General features: G+C 40.4%; 1 protein-coding gene across 2 annotated transcripts in view; it reads left to right on the top strand.

Moving 5' to 3' along the window:
* VPS8 (VPS8 subunit of CORVET complex) overlaps nt 1-19,091 on the top strand; it is a 258,685-nt gene that overhangs the window by 27,310 nt on the left and 212,284 nt on the right. For both annotated transcript variants that reach the window (XM_062210810.1, XM_062210812.1), the window contains exons 4-7: nt 839-969; nt 3,359-3,452; nt 7,598-7,630; nt 8,574-8,628. In XM_062210810.1, the coding sequence (XP_062066794.1) occupies nt 839-969; nt 3,359-3,452; nt 7,598-7,630; nt 8,574-8,628 (313 nt within the window). The remainder of the gene's footprint in view (nt 1-838; nt 970-3,358; nt 3,453-7,597; nt 7,631-8,573; nt 8,629-19,091) is intronic.

Genomic DNA, 19,091 nt, shown 5'->3' on the forward strand with positions numbered 1-19,091 from the left:
GGAAGTGGAGCAGCCAGCACTTAAACCAGTGCCCATATGGGATGCTGGCACTGCTTGTGGTGGCTTTACCCGCTATGCCACAGCACCAGACCCCCCATATATCTTTCTTAAACATGATTTATATCATGTCCCTTCATTTTTAAAAAAGTTCAGGCACTCCCACTGCCTACTACATATAGTATACTATTCCATTAAATGAGTGAGTCCTGTTATGTATTAAGCATCATACAGGGCACTAGGAATACAGGAGTGGACTAGGTTGACATGGGCCCTGCTGCCATTTAATGTAATGGAATATAAGGCCTTTCACAATTTGGATCCCAGCTTACCTTTCCAGGGTTATCTCCCGATTCTACTCATATGCTTCAGTCACTCTAGACAACTTTTCTCTGCGTACAGTCCATAGTATGAAATCACTGTGTTCACACATTTCCTACCCAGAATGCCTTTCATCTGCTTCCTTGTCTTGTTTCTCACAAACTACTTGTAGAATCAGGTGATACTTGTTTACTTCTGATAAGCCAGTTGTTACCTAGTAAAGCATATATACAGGTTTGAGTTTTAAGAAATATTCTGTAACCAACAATAATCTGTATAACTGCTCTTATTTCTTCTTGAAACAAGTGGGAAATTTGGGAGGGAAATCTTTGAAGAGAGGAATACCTGTCTAGAGTTGAAATTTAATTCTGTACTTTGCATCTCTTGTCAGCAAGAAAGTACAGGATAGAGGTGAGAAGCAGAAATAAGCAATTGAGTTCTTTGGAGAAACCTATTAATGCCTATCTGACTTGTCTCATAGAGTATTTAGAATTTGTTGATCTGTCTTCTTCCAATTTAGACTGATGATGAAGATGATTCTTTTGTTCTTGAGGATCCTACATTGTTAAACATCGATGCTATTGATTCTCACTCCTATGATACTTCATCTGTGGCAAGCTCAGATAGTGGTGACAGGACCAACTTAAAAAGGTAAGTATTTTTGGGGTGGACTTTCAGGGTAGCTGTTATGATGCTGCTGGGACTCCTGTATCCCATATCGGAGTGCTTGGGTTTGTGTCCCACCTCTTCTCCCAATTCCGGCTTTCTGGTTATGCATACTCTGGGAGGCAACAAGTAATGGCTTAAGTACTTGGATACCTGATACCCGTGTGAAAGACTTGGGTTGAGTTCTGGATTCCAGATTTCAGCCTAGCTCAGCCCTAACTGTTTGAGGCATTTGGGGAGTGAACCAATATATGGAAGATACTGATTTTTTCTGTCTTCCAAATAAATACATAAAATAAATAAATAAAAGTATTCATGTAAATCACAGTTGTGTTTGGTTGTGATATTTGATATTTAAAATGTGAATATCTCTTTAGTACAACATGATCTGTTGCAGTTTGCTTGCGAAGTAGAAGGTCTACTTGTATAGAAATAATGTGCTTAATAGATCCTAAAGATTTTGACACTGTTGAGGGAGAAGATGAAAAGATAGATGCCATGAATACAGTCTTCTGAACCCCTAATAAGAATCTGTCAGAATAGTCAGGGACTCCCAGAAGCAGTATAGCCTTGAGGGAGCAGAAATCAAACCTGGCATAGTGTGTGTGGTGCAAACATGGAGCTCGATTTACCTCAGCACCCTTTTGTTCCCTGCACTCCCTGCCCAAGGTCAGCTCCTGCATTCCTTCATTCTCTTGGAGTGGGTTCAGAGGAGAATCACAAAGATGATTAAAGATTTGGGAAAAAGACTTCTAACCCTAAATAACTTCACTTTTGGCTGCTTTTCGCCTTCCAAATTCTTGGAGAGAACATGAAAAGGAAAGAGAAATGGAGGAACCATAATATAAGCACTTTATTGAATTCATGTGTAACTTTAACATTGATAAAGTTATCTGTGTATTGTTCCTCTTAAATTTTGCCTGTATCAGTGCTGTCTTCTTTAGGTTGTCATCTCTTGTGTGACAGGAGCCATTGCTAGTTATGTTAAGTTACTCAATCCTGTGTCTTACAAATAGATAACTTAAATGTTTTTGATGATTTGGTCACCACTGGCCTAAAAGTTGTCTTGTAGCCTATGTGATGAAGTCAGAATTTGTTTGTGTGGCATCGGTCTGGATCCTGCTTACCACTTTGACCTAACCTCTTGGTCCCCCAGTCCATGCCTTTTGTGTGTGCGCCTTTACATCTTCAGGCTCTGCTTGTACTTTTTGCCTGACAGACTTGCGGTCATCCATCAAGGCCTAATATGGAACCTTCTCTTTTCTATAGCTACTCCTGACATCCCCCAAATAAACAAGATCGAACACTTCTGCATTTGCATATATATAGTACTTGATTTGTATTTTTAGTCTGGCAACTGTCCTTTAACAGTTACTTATAAGTCCTTCTAGACAGGCTCTGAGATCCTTGACAATGGGAATTATGACTTCCTTATTTTTGTATCCCCAGAGCATTTTTATAGTCTATGGAGTAGGTGTTCAATAATGCATAGTAAGGTTTAAAAATTATTTTTTGTATGATGATAAGTAAGTGAAAGGAAGCATTGGTAGGAGCAACAGAGGGAGTAGTGAGTAGGAGACTTGAGAAGATAGTTGAGAAATGAGGGAGGTCATGGACAGCAAGTGGACAGGAGTAGGAAGGCAGGTGGAGGTAATGCAAACATGTAGGGAGGAGGAGTGTTCTGTAGGCAACCTTCCAGAGAGCAGCAGAACCTATAGCTGTATTACTTAAGTTAGGCAAGGAATAGTGTGCATCAGTGAAAAAGGAGTGGTGATTTTACTCATTTTCCCACTTGTGCTTCTATAAGGTTTAAGTTGGGTTTAGTGCAGCATCTTAGTATGGGAGTCTTAGCTTCTTTATACCCATTTTAAAACACAGCCAACTAGGCCGGTGCCGTGGCTTAATAGGCTAATCCTCCGCCTTGCGGCGCCGGCACACCGGGTTCTAGTCCCAGTTGGGGTGCCGGATTCTATCCCGGTTGCCCCTCTTCCAGGCCAGCTCTCTGCTATGGCCCGGGAAGGCAGTGGAGGATGGCCCAAGTGCTTGGGCCCTGCACCCGCATGGGAGACCAGGAGAAGCACCTGGCTCCTGGCTTCGGATCAGCGCAATGAGCCGGCCGCAGCGGCCATTGGAGGGTGAACCAACGGCGAAGGAAGACCTTTCTCTCTGTCTCTCTCTCTCTCTCTCTCTCTCTCTCACTCTCACTATCCACTCTGCCTGTCAAAAAATAAATTAAATTAAAAAAAAAAAGCCAACTAATTACATATAGTGTCTTTTTCTGCTTTTCTTATATTTATGTGTTTTCTTCTTTCAAATAATTGGAACCCTGCCTTCTCATTTTTTAAATATGTTTTTAAACATTTTCCTTTTTTAGGAAGAAAAAATTACCTGATTCTTTTTCACTCCATGGATCTGTTATGCGACATTCCCTTTTGAAGGGAATTTCTGCCCAGATAGTGTCTGCAGCTGTAAGTATTTTATTCTTCCCCCCAGCTTTATAACCTGCAATGGCATAATGAAGTAGGAATGAGCATAAAACAAAGCACAGCTCTTCCCTTGGCCCGAGGCTTAAGAAAAATAGAATCTGGCTTTCATGGGTTTTGTGTGATTATTTTTGACTCATAAGACAGGGCTACACATCTTGACATAGAAATTAGTGCAGCCATGAAAATAAAGGTCTGCTCAGAGTCTCGGGTGTGCCTAGATGAAATATGGCAGCAAGCCTAAAAGAAACACTATCTGCCTTTTCTTTAAGTTCCTTTTCAGTTCAGTTGCCATCTTGTGTATTTGGTTGGGGTAGAGTGCTTGTTATTTTAGTCTTTTTATATGAGAAATGATTGATCAGAATCTCTTACAATGGAGTGATTTTTCTGTAATTTATGAAAGTATTTTTCATGTCCTTTTTTTCATTCATTCTTACAGCTTTGCAGTAGGTAAAGCCATATCTTATTTTACAAAGGAGAAGATAGGCTCAGAGAGGTGATCTTAACTTGTCTTACATCATTCTGTTAAGGAGGTAGCAGAGCAATTACTCAAAATCGGGGTTTCTGGCTCCCAGCTCTACAGTCTCTTTGTTGTGAAATGAAGGTGGTATTGGTGAGTGTGGCTAGTATATAATGGCTGGAATGAAGTATCTGTGGCCTTTTTTGAAAATGATTATGAGCACTGGGTTAATGTAAAAAAAAAATTTAATAGTCCTTGAAGAGAACGGACACTGATCAGACTTTTCCCTTGATCTCAAGGCTCCTAGTTTTATGTAGTCTTTTAATTCTAGTTGTTTGAGTTCAATGTATAGATCTTGTGTGTAATAATAACAGCAGTCATAATGACAGGTTCATACCTCAGAAATCTGGTGTGTTTTTATGTTTTTTTCATGGAGTTTAATTTGTATTTTACATACTCAGTCTGTACAAGAAAGAAAGGTTTTGCTTTTCCAGAAGGGCAAGTGATTGATATAGCAGTGGCATTATGACACCACAATTGCATTGCAGCTTTCAAGCTTATCCAAGAAAGCTGTTGTTGCAGATACCAAAGGAAAAAGTCACTGTGGACAACTGGTGTATCCTGACCCAGCTCATATATCATGAAGTCAATTTAAATAGAAAGATGGTCAAGCAATGGAGGAAACCCGGGCAATTGTCCTTCCTCTTTTAGGTGGAGAGTAACTCATATTTGTTAGAATGGGAACCACCTGTTGAGGATTATATTTCCATGACGTTTTCTGAATTTAATCCTTATGTAGGTGATGAAATTCATTCCTTTCAAAATCAAGATGAACCAGAACAGTCATTTGACCCACCTGTGTAGTTTTAAAAATATTTTGAATAATGGAGACTGAACTAAAACTCAGACACTGAACAATGATTAGATAAATCTGTTATTTAAAAGGGTTTCTCCTCCCTCATGCAGAGGAGGGGAAAATTCTAATAAATCCCAGAGTGTTTGCATTCTGTTCTTATTTCATTGCTATGGCTGAGCTCCTTTGGTATGTTAAAATGAAAACTGCTTTTCCTGTGACAGTCATCATATGGTGCCTTCCTAATTTTGGATTACCAGCTCAATTTAAGTTGCATGCTTCTCTGTGATGGTTGGTTTATTAACATGTAAAGCTAGTTACATTTTTGGGTCTTTCTCCCGAACAGTTGTTCAATAGTGCCTTCAGCCATGTGACTAGCTATGTTATTGGGGATGCTTAGAACCTTGATCAACACAACTTGGAGGCCATGCATGGAAAACATTTAGGAGAGATGAAATTTTTAGAGTTGTGAACCACATTGTTTAATTTTAGGATCCTTTTCAAAGTAATATGACATGTGGCTATATTTTAAATTAATTTGAATGAACTTCTTAAGCATCTTTTTTATTTTTATGACCAACCTTCAGATACTAGAGGTACCTTAGCACAATGTTTTTTTTTTTTTTTCCAAAACGTGTCCAATGCATGAGAATCCCCTGGGGTGTTGGTAAAAATACAGATTCTTGGGAATGACTGCAGACCTACTGATTGGAATCTTTAGTAGTGTAGGGTAGGGATTTGCATTTTAACAGGCATCCTGGTCTTTGTAATGCAGTCTGGTTTTTGAGAAGCACTACCCTAAGATTCTGCAACACCAGTACTAAAATTCTGTAATCTCTAAAATACTTCCCACATCTGTGGTTTTTTAGCTTTTGAAGTCAGGTGACTCCTGATTTCATTATTCTGGTTCATTTTGAATATAGTTTATGTTCTTCATCTGCTGTCTTATTCCTCTTTTTCCCTGTCCAAGGCACAAATCAATCATTATCAAATATTTATTGCATGCCGCTTAATTGCCAAGCACTATATTAGGTATGCTTTACATGCGGGTGCACGCGTGCACACACACACATACACACACAAAGTTGAGTATATGCTTCTATCCAGAACATTGGATATAGTATCTGCCTTGGTAATTGTTCTTTCACATTTTTTGTGCACTGCAGTGTAAGTTTAAGTTATTCCCTGGGAATCTCTGTAAAACTGGATAAATAGATCTTGCCTACTTAGTGACTATAACAGACCACATTGACAGGGACATAGGAAAGAAGATGTATAGGAGTGATATAACAGGCCTGCGAGCTGGAAGTTCAAAGTTTGAGACATTGCTGAGTAACCTTGGGCGAGTTGGTTAAGCTCTTCAGAATTTCTGTTTTATTGATCTGGAAAATCAAATGCTGCCTGTCTTATTTCTCCATGTTTGAGAATCAAATAGTGTAATATATGACGGTACTTCAAAAAGTTCATGGAAAAGTAGAATTAAAAGATAAGTAAGTGAGGCCAGCGCCGCGGTTCAATAGGCTAATCCTCCGCCTTGCAGCGCCGGCACACCGGGTTCTAGTCTCGGTCGGGGCACTGGATTCTGTCCCAGTTGCTCCTCTTCCAGGCCAGCTCTCTGCTGTGGCCAGGGAGTGCAGTGGAGGATGGCCCAAGTTCTTGGGTCCTGCACCCCATGGGAGACCAGCATAAGTACCTGGCTCCTGCCAGGCGCACCAGCTGCGGCGGCCATTGGAGGGTGAACCAATGGCAAAAGGAAGACCTTTCTCTCTGTCTCTCTCTCTCACTGTCCACTCTGCCTGTCAAAAAAAAAGAAAAAAAAAAAGATAAGTAAGTGAACTGGTGTTGTGGTTTAGCGAGTAAGGCTGCCGCCTGCAACACTGTTATCCCGTATGGGCACTGGTTTGTGTCCCACCTGCTCTACTTTAGATCCAGCTGCCTGTTAATGGCCTGGGAAAAGCAGCAAAAGATGACCCAAGTGCTTGGGCCCCTGCTACCCATGTGGGAGACCTGGAAGAAGCTCCTGGCTCCTGGTTTTGGCTTGGCCCACCCCTGGCTGTTGTGGCCATCTGTGGCCTGAACCAGTGGAAGATCTCTGTCTCTTCCTCTTTCTCTTTAACTCGGACATGCGTGTAAGGAAGGGGACTTCAGAAAGTTCATAGAAATGAGTATTATGAAACAGCTATGTGCGGATCTCAAAATATTTTGCACTGAAGTAAATTTGTCTTTTAATTCTATTTTCTGTGACATTTTTAATGAATACTCCGCAATGTATGTGAAAGCTCTTTGTTGCTAGCGTGCTATATCACTGCAGGCTGTTATTGTTATTTAAGGCTAGTTAAGCGTTAAATAAATACTCTTACATTGCCTTAATGTGCCCTGCTGGAGTTTTATCTCGGGGTTATTGGATAACCTGCCGTGGAAGAAGCTCCTACCTAGCACTGGAATGTCTTTAGCACATGTTTCCTTTTCCTCAGATCTTTATGTGTGCCTGCCATTTTGGCCACGTAGTTCATATGGTTTAGTCACATTGTAGAGAGTGGAACTTCTTTCCTTTCTTGTTTTCTTTTACATTTGCATTTATAATCAGTACCCTTCCTGAAGTATCTGTTACAGTTAGGAAAATTAAATGATCCATTTTCGTGCTCCTTGTATTTTGTTGATATGTACAACTTTTATAATTTCTCTTAGTTGGGAGCAAAAATGAAGGTTTCACCTCTTGTCTGAGTTGATGTGGATCAAAGAGTCTTATTCCACTTTATTTTAAAATGAGATGATCTTTTCCAATACTTTTTTTTTTTTCCCTTAAATCTCACTTAGGACAAAGTAGATGCTGGCTTGCCTACAGCAATTGTAAGTATATTTTAACCTCTTAGAGGTAAGCGTTTTTATTTGATTGGGTTTTCTTAGATTTATTTTTATGATGTTCAAAGTTATTACATAAATTATGTTAATAAATTCGTAAGTAATTTTACTGCCAGCAATTGAGCTTGAAATTTGTCCATGTTGAGTGTTTTCTTTTTAAATTGTTTCTCTTTAGGCTTTTGTTTGAGAAAAAGATGATGGAATAATGATTAGCCTTTTCTGGGTTTATTTGTATGTGGGACCATCCTGCCCAAGTAAATTTGCTCCTTCTGTGATTTGGCCTCCCTTCTGTTACAGAGGATGGGAAACAGCATTCAGTAAAATCACTTTGTGGTAAATTGTATATAGAACAGTTCTGGGGTGCATTGCCAAGCCTGCCAAGTAGTAAATCTGTGGTGTGACTGTAGAGAACGGGGATATTGAAAGCACACTAATGCTCGCTTTTCTGTTCTGCCTCCAGCTGCCTCCTGCAGCTTTCTTATTAGTCAGTCATTTGGTGAGGAAATGGGCTGAGTTTTGAGCGTTTCTGGTGCCTGTTGGCTCCTGCGGATAAACTGGAGAAGAGCATTCTCTTCCCTTCCCACCTCTTGTTAGAGGCTCTTAGCTGGGTACAATGAGTGCCTTCTACTTTGTCCGGGCCTTGTTTTTTTTTTGAGTTGCTTCAGAGGAAGCTGACTGGCATGTTTTGGCCTATAATGTTGAACATATGATATTTTGATAGTATTTCCCTTCCAGTAAATTTGAGGGATTCTCAGAAATATAATGTCCTGAGTTTCATTTCCCGTTTTGCTTCCTAGATGAAATTCTCCATATTTATAATAGTTGGTATGTCATCTGGTGCAGAGAGGAAGGAAGACCAACAAATTCAACTCTGATTATTTCAAGATCCTCGATGTAATGTCTGAAAATATCATCTTCCTTTTGTTTTCAGGCAGTGTCCAGTCTCATAGCGGTGGGAACATCTCATGGATTGGCTTTAATATTTGGTAAATTTTCTAATTACTTTCTTGTTTTTAGGTAGTAAGTAGGTTTTGGAATGTCTTTTAATCACACTTTACATAGTGAGCTTTGTTGTCTTAAACTAAAAAAACTTGAAAAGTAGCCATCAGAATATTTATAGCTAAAAGTTACTGGACTCACAGTTTCTTTTTGCTGCTCACTGCAAGTTTATTTTCATCTTTATGAATTTAGTAGCCATCATATGTATTAACTCTCTGCGGCCCTAGATGTAAAAAGAATAAAGTTGAAAAGAACCTTGGGTTGTCATCTTGTCCGCTTCCTTGTTGGTGGTGGTGGCGGCGGTGGCTGGGTGATTGAGCCTTTCCAGGCACCTCCCAGTGATGGGTTTTCTAGAATAGCTGCAGGGAAAGGGGTTCCGTGGGCAGATGCTGTAGTTTTCAGGACCTCTCACAGACAGTAAACTACTTTTCATTTCTATTGTAAACCCTTCTGGACTGAAAGTGTTTTAGCCCACAATCCCATTATTTTCTTGGCAAAGAAGATAAGTAGTTTTTATTTGTATAGTAGAAAGTATTTTTTTTCATTTTTTTCTTGCCTGAGACTAACTAGTTTTGTTAATCCTTCCTTTTTTTAAATTTTTTTTTTTGACAGGCAGAGTTAGACAGTGAGAGAGAGAGAGAGAGAAAGGTCTTTCTTTTCCATTGGTTCATCCCCCAAAATGGCTGCTACAGTCAGTGGGCTGCACCAGTCTGAAGCCAGGAGCCAGGCACTTCCTCCTGGTCTCCCATGCGAGTGCAGGGCCCAAGCACTTGGGCCATCCTCCACTGCCTTCCCTTCCCGGGCCACAGCAGAGAGCTGGATCGGAAGAGGAGCAACCAGGACAGAATCCAGCGCCCCAACTGGGACTAGAACTCAGGATGCCGGTGCCGCAGGCGGAGGATTAGCCAAGTGAGCCGCGGTGCCGGCCAATCCTTCCTTTTTGAGTTCAGTATATGAGCAGAGTGTTTTGTTCTGTTTCTTCATTAAAAATTTGTAGAAAATGATTTTCCACCAGTTTCTGTGTTATCTTCTGGATCTTAACACTTCATCTTTTTTAAATGCAGTTCCTGACAATAGTGTAGAGAATATTTTAGAAAGATTACTTGAGAAGCTTTTCATAACAGAACCCCAGTGCAGGCTGTTTGGAGCCTTGCATCTTTAGTTACCATATGAGTGGTATATATAGTTATTTCCCATTATTTTTAAATTATTTTATGTTCTGTTTATAAATTTTCTGTTATGCTAAAAGATTTATTTATGATTTGTTTGTAACATCTGATCTTTTCAAAGGTGATTGATTTAAATAATAGAGATTTCTTGTTTGGGGACCAGAAGAATGGTAACAAAGATATAATATTCCTCAAGGAACTTAGAATTGAGACTTTAAATAATGTTTTTTTTTTTTTTCTGACCATATAATTGGTATGTATTCATAGTAGAAAATGTGGATGAGAAAAAGGTCAGAGATATCAAATACCAATTTCTGTCATCCATTCAAGTATAATCCCTAACATTTCTGTGTAGCCTTTTAGTCTTTTTTCTGTACCTGTATATATCCCCACATGGGATCATGTTAATTTATAGCCTATTTTTCATTATAATAAACATCATTCCATGTAATTACTTATGTTTGTCTATAATATCATTTTGTATTTTTAAAAAATGTGTTCTTTTTTTAAAAAAAAAGATTTATTGTACTTATTTGAAAGGCAGATCACCATAGAGAGAGGGAGAAATAGAGAAAGAGATCTTCCATTCACTGACTCACTCCCCAAATGGCCACACACCCTGGGCCAATGCAAAGCCGGGAGCCTGGTACTCCATCCAGGTCTCTCATGTGTGTGGGCCATCTTGAGCTGTTCTCCCAGGCATGTTAGCAGGGAGCTGGACTGGAAGCAGAGCAACCAGGACTGAAAACAATGCTCCAATCTGGGATGCTAACATTGCAGGTGGTGGCTTAAGCTGCTGCACCACTGGTACCCATTATTAGTTTTTAATGGCTACATAGTATTATTTTAAATGGATTTGCCATAATTTACTTTACCATTTCCTGCTATAAGATATTTAGGTTTTTTTTCTAAAGAAACATTAATATGATGAGTGAATATCTTTGTTAGTGCATTTTGGGGCACATGATTATTTTCTTCAGACAGATTCCTAAAGGTGAAGTTGCTTGGGTCAGGACAGGAACATTAATAACTTTTGATGTGCATTGTCTGAGTACCCTTTAGGAAAGTTTGATGAGCCTGCTGTCCTATCATGTGTCAAGAATGCTTGTTTTCCTGCATGGGCATAATTGATTGGTATTACATTGATAGAGTTTTGGGAAAGGATCTTAAAAAGTTTTTTTTTTAGCTTAGTTCCCTGATTTGATATATGAGGTGACTTAGGATCAGAGATATTAAGTTATTTGAACAGAATCAAGGAACAGTAGGTCCTAAATCAGTGCATTTCCATGATTCTGAGCAATCCTATCCTACAGAAAAGGAAGCAAATTCCAGGAAATGAAGAAAAGAATAAAAGACCCAAGGTGAATTGAGGCACAACATGATGTGTGTGTTTCTGTCCTGTCAGAGTTCATGTTGATTGGTTGTTCTCATTTACTACCAGCGCTTATTTTTTTCAACTCTTTCTTTAACTCCCCTTCCTTATCAGTAGATTATAAGAACATGTACCGGCTGGCGCTGTGGCTCAATAGGCTAATCCTCCGCCTGCGGCCCTGGCACACCAGGTTCTAGTCCTGGTTGGGGCACCGGATTCTGTCCTGGTTACCCCTCTTTCAGGCCAGCTCTCTGCTGTGGCCCGGGAAGGCAGTGGAGGATGGCCCAAGTGCTTGGGCCCTGCACCCGCATGGGAGACCAGGAGAAGCACCTGGCTCCTGCCTTCGGATCAGCGAGGTGTGCCGGCCGCAGCACATCAGCTGCGGTGGCCATTGGAGGGTGAATCAACGGCGAAGGAAGACCTTTCTCTCTGTCTCTCTCTCTCTCTCTCTCTCACTGTCCACTCTGCCTATCAAAAAAAAAAAAAAGTACCTACTTATAATCAAACCCATGTAAGTTTACTGCAAACAAATTTAAATGAACACTTTACAAACTAACAGGAGAAGACTACATTATCTTTTGATGCTGCCTCCTTAATTTCCTTGGACTTGCTTCCTGATTTTTTTAGGCCTCAGCAGCTTGCTTATGGATATGATGAAATAATCTCGAATTACAGACTCATGGAAAGCAAAGTATGCCAAAGTGAACATTTTTAGAAAGAATCATAATATTCTGGTTGTGCTTTGGGTTTTAATGGAGCAGTTAGTAAATTTTACTCATTGTTTGTAGGAAGCAGATGTTTAGATGATGCATTTTAACAAATGGATTAAAAGATGCTTGAAAGCCCAGAAACAAATGGCAGAATAATAACACTGTGAAGTGTCTAGATTAGAGGTCTGGGTTAGATCTGGTTTCTTTTAAATTTCTGTGTTGCTCATAGGAGACAATGTAACAGGAGAAACTATACTTGTTTAAGTACCATTGGATTCTTTATGAAAGAGAGGCCCGGTTCATTAAAATAATAATCAATATAAGCTTCTAAAATATAGTATATTGCCTATTCTTATGAAATTAGTTAAATGGCATTTTTTGTGTATCTTGATTTATACAGGATCTTAAAAGTTCAAATCTTAATCAAGATGTTTCTCTATCCTACAATCCTTAGTTTTTCATATTTTTGGTTGTTAGTATAGTATAGTAGATCATCTTGTGGATATTGTTTTTGTTTCTATCTCACTTAAATATGGATTTACTTGCTGTGGTGTAATTTGAGTAATATATATTTTATTGTTTCCTATAACCAGTACCTGAATATAATAAAAGATGCTAGGGATATCAGTTAAATAAATTTAATATCATTTCCATACATAACTAAAGCTTGTCAACTAAAGTCTTGGAATTTTATCTGCCTTTTCTCTGAACTCTTGAACTGATTTCGTGCTATTCTTTCTTTCTTGATCTTTTCTTCATGGATTCAAAAGGAAAAGGTATAGTAATTTTGGTTTGCATGAGTAATGCTTTTTCTTTTGACCTTTTTAATTTGAAAAAGAATGCTATCAATTACAATTGATGCTGTCTTACACCATGCTTGTTGGGAAAAAATAGCTAATTGAAAAATTGTTTAAAGTAGGTAACTGAAAAAGTATACATACATGCATATCTTCAATATTTTATTTTAATTGAAAATATACAGATTTTCATTTTCCTTCAATTTTTTTAAAAGGTTTATTTACTTGAAAGGCAGTTACAGAGAGAGAGAGAAACCTTTTGTCTACTGGTTCACTCCTCAAATGGCTACAGTAGCCTGGGCTGGGCTAAGCCAAAGCCAGGAGCCAGGAACTCCATCTAAATCTCCTACGTGGGTGCAGAGGCCCAAGTATTTGTGCTGTTTTCCACTGCTTTCCCAGGCACTTTAGCAGGGAGCTGGGTTGGAAGTGGAGCAGCCGGGACTCAAATCAGTGCCCAAATGGGATGTTTAACTCACTGTACCACAGTGCTGTCCCTTCTCCTTAACCTTTTTTTTTTTTTTTTTTTTGATAGGTAGAGTTGTAGTCAGTGAGAGAGAGAGAGACAGAGAGAAAGGTCTTCCTTCCTTTGGTTCACTCCCCAAATGGCTGCTACGATCCAAAGCCAGGAGCCAGGTGCTTCCTCCTGGTCTCCCATGCTGGTGCAGGGGCCCAAGCACCTGGATCATCCTCCACTGCCTTCCCTTCCCAGGCCACAACAGAGAGCTGGACTGGAAGAGGAGCAACCGGGACTAGAACCCGGAGCCCATATGGGATGCTGGTGTCACAGGCGGAGGATTAACCAAGTGAGCCACGGTACCAGCCCCTCTCCTTAATCTTTTGATGCAGTTCAGCGTCAGAGTCCTTTTCTCTGAGCTTGTATTTGTCAATTAGAGGTGTTCATCTTTTTTGACATGAACTTAATAATGAGTCATGTAAAATTTGCAGTTTTAATTTTTTTTAAATGAGATAAAAACTTCAGGCAGTTATAAAATCAGTTGATGAGTGCAAAATTCTAGATTTTAACAAAATATATTCCTTCGGTCTTTTATCATTGTTTTTTGTCAGTGGCTTATTTCCTGACAGTTTTGAAAGGCAACTCATCTTTACTATATTTTTCTAAGACACTTATGTGGTGTTCATAGAGACAACAGTTCTTTCTTTTCTACTCTGTCATCAGTTTATAATTCACTCTTACAGGGGCATGAGCAGGTTTGGGAATGAATGCAGTTGATGGCCAACTGGCACTGGGAAGTCAGTGTGCCCTGGGCTTTAGTCAGTAGGCTTCATACAGGGAATAAGAACTTCAGTTCTGTCACTTGGCTAGATGCAAGCTGGGTAAAAGTGCCTCCACTGTTTTATGATCATTAATGAAAAATAATTTTTTTAATGATTTACTTATGGGGCCGACATTGTGGTGTAGCAAGTTAAGCTGCTGCCTGTAATGCCAGAATCCCTTATAGGTACTGACTCAAGTCCTGGCCACACTGCCTGTAATGCCAGAATCCCTTATAGGTACTGACTCAAGTCCTGGCCACACTACTTCTGATCCAGCTCCCTGCTGTGGTCTGGAAAAGCAGTGGAAGATGGCCCAAGTACTTGGGCCTCTGCTAACCACATAGGAAACATGTTAGAAGCTCCTGGCTTTGGCCTGGCCCAGCCCTGGCCATTAGCCATTTGTGGAGTGAACCAAGGGATGGAAGATTTCTCTCTCTCTCTCCCTCTCTCTGTCCCTCTGTCCCTCTCTCCCTCCCTTCCTCTCAAATAAATAAATCTTTTTTTCTTTTCTTTTTAAAAAATATTTATTTATTTGAAAGGCAGAGTGACAGGAAGAGAGGGAAAGACAGAGATTTTCCATCTACTGATATACTCCCCAAACGCTTGCCACAGCTGAGACTGGGCCAGCCCAAGGCAGGAGCTGAAACTTCATCTAGGTCTCCCGCTTGGGTGGCAAGGGACAAGTACTTAGACCATCATCTGCTGCTTTTTCAGGCACATTAGCAGGAAGCTGAATTGGAAGTGGAGTGGCTGGTACTTGAATTGGCACTTTGATATAGGATGCTGGCCTTGCAAGTAATAACTTAACTCACTGTGCCACCACACTGACCTCAACACATGTTTTCTACGATTTCCTTTCTTCTCCTTTAGTCCTAGAGACTACTTAGGATAAGAAAAAAGCAATATAAGGGTACTTTGAAATGTCATTGGAAAAATGGAATTAAAACAAGTTCATTTTGGTTCAAAAATTTTTGAAATTCATGCATAAATTTTCTATAATGTGTATTTTCCATGAATACTTTGAAGACTCCTGTGTGCGTGGATTTCAGCATTTTTTTCTTTTAGGATTTATTTATTTATTTGAAAGTCAGAGTTACACAGAGAGAGAAGAGGTAGAGAGAGAGAAAAAGAGGTCTTCCATCCGCTTTTTCACTCCCCAATTGGCCAATAGCTGGAGCTGCGCTGATCTGAAGCCCGGGGCCAGGAACTTCCTCCAGGTCTCCCACATGAGTGCAAGGGCCCAAGGACTTGGGCCACCTTCTACTGCTTTCCCAGGCCATAGCAGAGAGCTGGATCAGAAGTGGAACAGCCGGGACTTGAACCGGCACCTATGTGGGATGCTGGCACTGCAGGTGGAAGCTTTACCTGCTATGTCACAGCACCGCCCCTCACCACTTTTTACACCAAAATAAACTTTTCTTTTAATTCCATTTTCCATAAACTTTTTTTAAAAATTTGTTTGAAAGGTAGAGTTAGAGACAGAGGCAGAGAGAGAGAGAGAGAGAGGGAAGTCTTCATCTGCTGGTTCGCTCCCCAAATGTTCACAACGGCTGGAGCTGAGCCAGTCCGAAGCCAGGAGCCAGGGGCTTCTTCCAGGTCTCTCATGAGGGTGCAGGGCTCAAGCACTTGGGGCATCTTCTATTGCTTTCCCAGACCATAGGAGAGAGCTACATCGAGAAGTGGAGCAGCCAGGACTTGAACCGGCGTCCATATGGGATGCCGGCAGTGCAGGCTGCAGTTTTACTCACTATGCCACAGCACTGACCCCCTCCATAAAATTTTGAAGTATCCCTCTGGTTAAATACCAGCAGACTAGAGTTCTAGATATACAGTTAAATTTGATCCCTCTTAGGATGGAGATATTTCATTCTTTGACAGTCTCTGGGAAGTGATTAAAACAAACTAGAGGTGAGGAAAATAGGAGATTGAGTTAATTTTGGCATGTGAGAAGAGCAGAAATTCTTGAACTATATTCACATTTAAATTTTAGGGCTATTGTAGACTTTATACATTATTTATGGTTTTTCTTTTTTGAAAGGACTTATTTATTTATTTGGAAGACAGCAATAAAGGGAGAGGGGAGAAAAGGAAAAGAGTGGGAGAAGTATGCAGTATGCATTTCCCTCCGCAAATGGCCATAACAGCCAGGGCTGGGCCAGGCCAAAGCCAGGAGCCAGGAGCTCCACGTCTGGGTCTCCCCTGTGGGTGGCAGGGATCCACACACTTGGGCTGTCTTCTGTTGCTTTCCCAGGTGCATTGGCAGGGTGCGTTGAGTAGAAGCAGAGCTCAGGATATGCTGAGGAAATCTACCATAAGCATTGTATTTTGAAAGATATGTTAGTAAAAGAAATAGGTAAAATTCATTACATTGTCAAAAAAATATACTTTTTGTGATTTCTGGGCTTCAAATTCCTGTAACTGGTAAGCTGTATTATTGTCATTAATGACAGTTTTTATGGATTTGTACTACCTTATAGGTTTTTAATTTTTCATAGGAATTTTGTTATTTCGGCTCCAAGTCGACTTTGTGAAGTTTATAGGGGAAGTGATCATTCCATTTCATATTTCTTGCCCAGGGTCACTGCTTTATAAGGCATACTATAATTGTGTTTTCAGATAGAGTTTAAAATTCCAACCAAATGTAATTTTAAGTGACTTTGTAAATGAAGCTACATGTACTGTTAATTTAATATCTTTTCCCCAGTAGGAGAAAAAGAGACTTCAGAGAGTTGGGGGACAATAGAATTTTTCCTTTTAAATTAATGAGATCAAGAGCATCCTGGACAGAGCTCTGATTTTCATCTTACTTGCTTTTTCTGTTTGGATCCTTTTGTTCTTTCCATGGAGCTACAGAATTTAAGTACTCTGAAAAAGTTTTATGTTTATTTCAGCCAAGTGCCTCTACCCAGAATTGCCTGGAATTAGCTGTTCGGTAGTTTGTTTAGTTATTGTTGCAGAGAAACTTCTCCAGTAAGACTCTGCTGTGTTCTTCCACCAGATTCTTCCTTTTCTGAATTGAGTCGAAATGATGTAATAGCAAGTTTGTTAATGTAATGCCATAAAGATAGAATGTAGAATGACACAGTGAGAGTTGAAAAAAATATCTTTGTGGAGCCTAAGTAGATTACATTTTATGTACTGCCCATTGCCTGTCTCACTATCAATTGCTGCATGTACATGAATGTTATCTACAAATTAGTTTGTGATAGGGTCCCTAACAATGTTTCAGGGACATGGAATTGGCTGTCTGTGTATTATCTTGCTCCACTAATCTGTTCCTCTTAGCAACACAATGATGTAATCTGCGGTTTCTGTTTTATAGGTATAGGTAGGGAGGTTACGAGGAATTAAATAACATTCCTGAAATTACCCAGATGTATAGTTATAGGGCCTTTAACACTCTAGGAGTAGGGATGGGATTAAAGTCCAGGTATCTGGATTGACAGCCATGCTGCCTTATGAAGGGACATTATAAAGGTAACAAGGGGCTGGTGCTGTGGTGTGGTAGGCTCAGCCTCTGCTTGTGGTGCCAGCATTGTGTCCCAGCTGCTTCTCTTCTGATCCAGCTCTCTGCTATGGCCTGGAAAAGCAGTGGAAGATGGCCCAAGTACTTGGGCCCCTGCACCCACATGGGAAACCCAGAAGAAGCTCCTGGCTCCTGGCTTTGGATTAGCCCAGCTCTGGCCGTTGTGGCAATTTGGGGAGTGAGCCAGCAGATAGAAGATCTTTCTCTCTCTGCCTTTCCCTCTCTGTAACACTGCCTCTCAAATAAATAAATAAATATAATCTTTAACAAAAAACAGTAATTGCTTTCTAATAAAAAAGGTAACAAATACATTGTAAAATTTTTAAAAATGGAGAATGTCTTCATTAATACAGACCTGTGAGATAATAAACTTAATACATATTTCAGGAATAACTAGATTTTATTATGTGGGAACCACAGGAAAGCACAGTCATGTTTAGATTTTTTTTTTTTAAAGATTTATTTATTTACTTGAAAGAGTTACACAGAGAGGAGAGGCAGAGAGAGAGAGAGAGAGAGAGAGGTCTTTCATCTGATGATTCACTCCCCAATTGGCTGCAGTGGCTGGAGCTGCACTGATCCGAAGTCAGGAGCCAGGAGATTCTTCTGGGTTTCCCAGGGCCCAAGGACTTGGGCCATCTTCTACTGCTTTCCCAGGCTGTAGCAGAGAGCTGGATCGGAAGTGGAGCAGTCGAGGACTCGAAATGGTGCCCATATGGGATGCCAGCACTGAAGGTGGCGGCTTTACCCACTACGCCACAACACCGGCCTCGATCTTTTTTTTTTTTTTTTTTTTTTAAGATTTTATGCATTTGAAAGGGTTAGAGAGAGAGAGAGAGAGAGAGGTCTTCCATTTGTTGGTTCACTTCCCAGATGGCCGCAACAACCAGGGCTGAGCTAGGCTCAAGCCAGGAGCTTCATCCAGGTCTCCCCCATGAGTGGCAGCAGCCTATGCACTTGGGCCATCTGCTGCTGCTTTTTTCCAGCTATTGCCAAGGAGCTGGATCAGAAGTGGAGCAAACGGGACTTGAACCAGCACCCATATTGGATGCTGGCATTGCAGGCAGCAGGTTTACCCACTATGCCACAGTGCTAGCCCCATGTTAGGATTTTTAGTTTAGCAGTTAGATACATCCCTTCCCTTCCCTTCCCTTCCCTCATTTCTTCTATTTCCGTTCTTTGCTATGTCCTCTTTCTTAATGGTTCCTTTATTTTCTTTTATGCTACTTCTCAGTTCTGCTCTCGTACTTTCCCCACCTTAGAAGAGTACTTAAATTGTCAAAGTCAGAACTTAGCTGCATCAGAAAGCAATAGTGAGTGTGTAGGTATGGGCAGGTCAGGACTCTGGGAAGTGTGGCTCTCAAAGCTGGGACCACAAAAGCTCTCAGCCATGTGCTCTTAACAGGTTCTCCTGTGCCTGGAGATCTCACACAGGCCTCTTTCTTTGTCCTTGTACCTTCAGTTTCTCTGCTGCCTAGGCACTGAGCCAGCCTAGTGGTGTATGTAGAACTCTATTACCCAACCATTGTCATAATGATGGTATGCTATCCAAGGTATATGGGTAATCCACTGACCCAGTGAGGCAGCCCTGACCAGACAAA

This window comes from Lepus europaeus, chromosome 2 (assembly GCF_033115175.1).
Source record: "Lepus europaeus isolate LE1 chromosome 2, mLepTim1.pri, whole genome shotgun sequence".
Taxonomy (NCBI): Eukaryota; Metazoa; Chordata; class Mammalia; order Lagomorpha; family Leporidae; genus Lepus; species Lepus europaeus.